This window comes from Macaca nemestrina, chromosome 20, assembly GCF_043159975.1.
Source record: "Macaca nemestrina isolate mMacNem1 chromosome 20, mMacNem.hap1, whole genome shotgun sequence".
NCBI classification, from domain to species: Eukaryota; Metazoa; Chordata; class Mammalia; order Primates; family Cercopithecidae; genus Macaca; species Macaca nemestrina.
Genome location: NC_092144.1, coordinates 1,973,817 through 1,977,408, shown reverse-complemented (window position 1 = coordinate 1,977,408; position 3,592 = coordinate 1,973,817). Strand labels below are relative to the sequence as shown.

The 3,592-nt window shown below is 61.4% G+C and overlaps 1 protein-coding gene across 1 annotated transcript; it reads right to left on the bottom strand.

Moving 5' to 3' along the window:
• Positions 1-1,157: 1,157 nt before the first annotated feature.
• LOC105485789 (growth arrest and DNA damage inducible beta) lies at positions 1,158-3,299 on the bottom strand. The gene is made up of 4 exons (XM_011748269.3): positions 3,022-3,299; positions 2,794-2,895; positions 2,172-2,394; positions 1,158-1,932 (listed from the first exon to the last, which is right to left on the bottom strand). The coding sequence occupies exons 1-4, from the start codon at positions 3,063-3,065 to the stop codon at positions 1,819-1,821; spliced, it is 483 nt and encodes a 160-aa protein (XP_011746571.1). The 5' UTR covers positions 3,066-3,299; the 3' UTR covers positions 1,158-1,818.
• Positions 3,300-3,592: the final 293 nt, after the last annotated feature.

Below are 3,592 nucleotides of genomic sequence, written 5' to 3'. Positions count from 1 at the left end.
TCCCCTTCTGGGCTCCCCTTTCCCCACTTCAGTTCTCCCCTCCTTCTAGCCCCAGGCGGGATCCCCTCCCCCCTCCCCCCTTCTCCCTCTGGGACTTCCCCCTCCCTCTCTCGCCCTCCCCCGCCGGGGCTCCCCCGATCCCCGTGACTCCCAGGGAGCCGCTGGGGTTTTCCTCATGCGCCCACGTGAGGCTCCGTGGAAAGGTCGCGGCCTGCGGGCAGGACCACCCCACCCTCTCCACACTCCTCCTTAGTTCTCAGGCTTGGGGCTGCATGGCAGAGGGGAGCCAAGGTCGTCCCTGCACCCGGCCAGGGCGGGCCCACCCTGCAGACCCGGGGCGGGAAGACTGAGGCCGGGCACGGAAGGGCTGGGCCACGTTCCCAGCCCGGGGCAGGGGGAGTCACCACCGCGCCTGCAACTTTGGGAGAAGTAGGAGGTGGCTGGCCAGGGCTCGCAGTTTCGGTTTAGAGGCAAAACGCAGCACTGTGCCAAGGCCAGCTGGCCCGGAGGCCGACTTCCTGGGGTATTTTTCTGCTTGTTGATTTTAGTTTGCGGAAAAAAAAAAAAAAAAAAAAAGTTCTTTTCTTTAGTGCAAAAGAGAGGCCTATCCTGGGATGGAGACGGCTGTGGTGGGTGCGGGGCACTCCCTGCGGAATCCTCCAAAGGAGCTCTTCCTTGCAAGTCCTGAGCTCACCTCGCTGTGTGGTCCCAGGTGCCCCATTGACCGCTCTGGACCTTGGGCTGCGGTGGCGGCCGCCGGGGCGGTCAGGGGCTGCAGCCAGCACCCCCTCCCGCCGAAATGCCTCCATATGTGCCCAGAGCTTAGGGCTGGCTCCTGCACAGCCAGTAACAGCGGTGGCACGGCGGCCAGGTTTCGTAATAAACCGGTCTCTTAATTGCTACAGGGTAGGAGGAGAAGAAAAAAAAAAAAAAAGAGGCATAGATTTGTTGGAGTCGGTGGAGGCGCCTGCTGCAGAGAAGAGGTACTGTTTTGCACGGGAGCCTGGAGCTGCTAACAGGGGCTTGAGTAACACTTCCTGGTGAGCTGGCAGGGGTTGCGGAGGAGAGGTGGGGAGGGGGGGGGGTGTGAAGCGTGTCCCAGGGGAGGGGGCAGGGGTCCCGGTTGTTCTCAGAAGCCGAAAACATACAAGCACCCAGAAGCTTTAGAAATTTATTACAAGGTCATCAGAGTAGAAATAAAAATATAGATATCTGTGCTTCCCATCTCGCTCTCAGTGGTTCGAGTAACAAGTGCAAGTAACAAAATAGATTGTCTCTATGATTCGCAAACTGGGAGTTCATGGGTACAGAGCAACTTCGGCCCCAGCTCCCAAGTCCCAAAGTGTGGTCTTGTCGAGGGTGCAGACAAGCACCAACCAAGTTCAACCAGGTCTCTAGTCTGCAGACGCCAGCTCCAGTCTCAAGGAGGGTGGGGGTTGCAGTCAGTCTCACTCCACCCTCAAGTGGAGAGTCTGGACCTTCCAGGATAGGGAAGGCGGCAGCGTGCCCCGCCCCTCCAGCTTCTGCTCCATCCCAAGGCCTGAGCTCCGGGGTCCTGTCTCCTGCTGGCCTGGGTCCCCACTTCTCCTCCATCGGATCGGCGGCCGCCAGCTCCCCGATCTCCGCCCTGGGGGCGGCCACTCACTCCCCTTCTCCTCCTCCTCCTCCTCCTCTTCAGTCTCCAACGACTCTGCCCCCGATGGTTTCGTGGGTTGGGTTGTTTTGGGGGGGTTGTGCTGGGGGGGAGGGGGGTTCAAATATTTATTTTATTTTTTGTTTTTGGCAGCAACTCAACAGGTTCTGCTGCTGGGAAGGGCCTCAGCGTTCCTGAAGAGAGATGTAGGGCACCCACTGGTTGTTGCCCCGGCTTTCTTCGCAGTAGCTGGCTACCTCCACCAAGCCGTGGCTCTTCCAGGCGTCCGTGTGAGGGTTCTGTGGGAGGGGAAAAGAAGGGGTTTAGTGGGAGCCTCCCTCTCCCAGGGCCCCATGTGTGGGGAAAACAGGCAGGCTCAAAATAGCTCCCTGGGTGAGGAGGCCCCAGCCCGGCTGCCCACGGGACATGCCAAGCATGGTTGAACGCTGAGCTGTGCAGGACCAGTCAGCCCGACTTTGTTGACAAACACCAGCCCAGGTGCCCGGGCGTGGCAGGTCAGGGCAGAGGCCCAACTCACCGTGACCAGGAGACAATGCAGGTCTCGGGCCTCAGTGGTGCCCTGGGTCTCGGCCGGCTCTCCCAGGAGCTGTGCCAGGCGCTGCATGCCCGACACCCGCATGATGTTAATGTCGTTGTCGCAGCAGAAGGACTGGATGAGCGTGAAGTGGATTTGCAGGGCGATGTCATCCTCCTCCTCCTCGTCAATGGCCAAGAGGCAGAGGACCACGCTGTCTGGGTCCCTGAGGGGGCCAAAGGGAAGGGGGGGGTCAGCCGGGAACAGGGGAGAGGCCACCGTGCAGGGGGAGTTTGCAAAAAAAGGAGCGTGCAAGAGCAAAAGAGAAACTGCAGGGGTGCAGGGGATTGCCTCTGCAAGCTGGTGACGGTGGGGGGCGGGGAAGGCACACGGTTCAAAGTGTGGGGTGTGGGGAGACAGGCCCACAGCGGGAGGGGCGCTTGCAGACGATGCATCAGGATACGGCAGCCCCCAATCCACAAAACAGCAGAGGAGCTCTGCATCCACAGCGGGTGGCACTTGGGGAAGTCCCAGCCCCATGCGAGACAAGCGGGTGGAAAGCGTCCAGAGCGGAGGGGAGGTCCCGTCCCACCCGCGCCCGGCCCGGGGAGGGGGTCTGACTCACACATTCATCAACTTGGCCGACTCGTACACCCCCACTGTGAGGCGATCCTGGCGCTGAGCGGCCACCAACAGCTCCTCCACCGCGGCGGTCACCGTCTGCATCCTGAGGCCAGGAGAGAGGGATCAGTGACGGGCGGACCACCGGGTGCTACATTCCGCTCCCGGCCCGGCCCAACCCGACCCATCCCGTCCCGGCCGACCTCAGACGGCGGCGGCCCCGGCTACTTACTTCTGCGCCGCGTTGTCGCACGCCACGAGCTCTTCCAGCGTCATGTTGCAATTATAATCCACAGTGGACGCGGCTCCACGACAGTCCCCAGGGAGAAATTGCAAAATCCGCGCCAGAGAGCCCAAAACCTTCCCACGGAGCTGGAGCGCTCGTCCAAGACCTTCGGGAAGCAGCGAAATCCTTCCAGAAAAGGCGGAAAAAAATGTTGCAAAGTCCTTGGCGAAAATAATCCGGGAAGTTGCAGAAACCAACCGTAGTCCGAAGCCTCGGCGATCTGAGCCGGGAGCCTCCGGCACCGACTTTTATAGACTTGACGGCTGGGGCGTGGCCTCAGTGGAGTCATTCACCCCTCCTATTGGTGGAAGGACAACGGAGAGTGCAGACAGCTCTGCGGTTGGCCGACGGCGGGGAGGGGGCGGAGCGCCGTGTGGGGGCGCCCCACGTGGGGGCGAGAACCCGGAGGAGGGCGCGCGGGGGCCGGGTAGGTGACCGCGAATGCCAGAAAAGAAAAAAAAAAGCAGAAGTTTTTTTCTCCTGATTTCCCGGCAGCCGAGCCGCGGTTCGGGGCGCG

Bases quoted from the DNA above. Each gene is read 5' to 3' on its own strand.
- LOC105485789 (XM_011748269.3), bottom strand. From the start codon at position 3,065: ATGACGCTGGAAGAGCTCGTGGCGTGCGACAACGCGGCGCAGAA. The intron at 2,395-2,793 runs GTGAGTCAGACC...TGGCCCCCTCAG, and splicing joins TCGGCCAAGTTGATGAATGT to GGACCCAGACAGCGTGGTCC. The intron at 1,933-2,171 runs GTGAGTTGGGCC...CCCCTCCCACAG, and splicing joins TGCATTGTCTCCTGGTCACG to AACCCTCACACGGACGCCTG.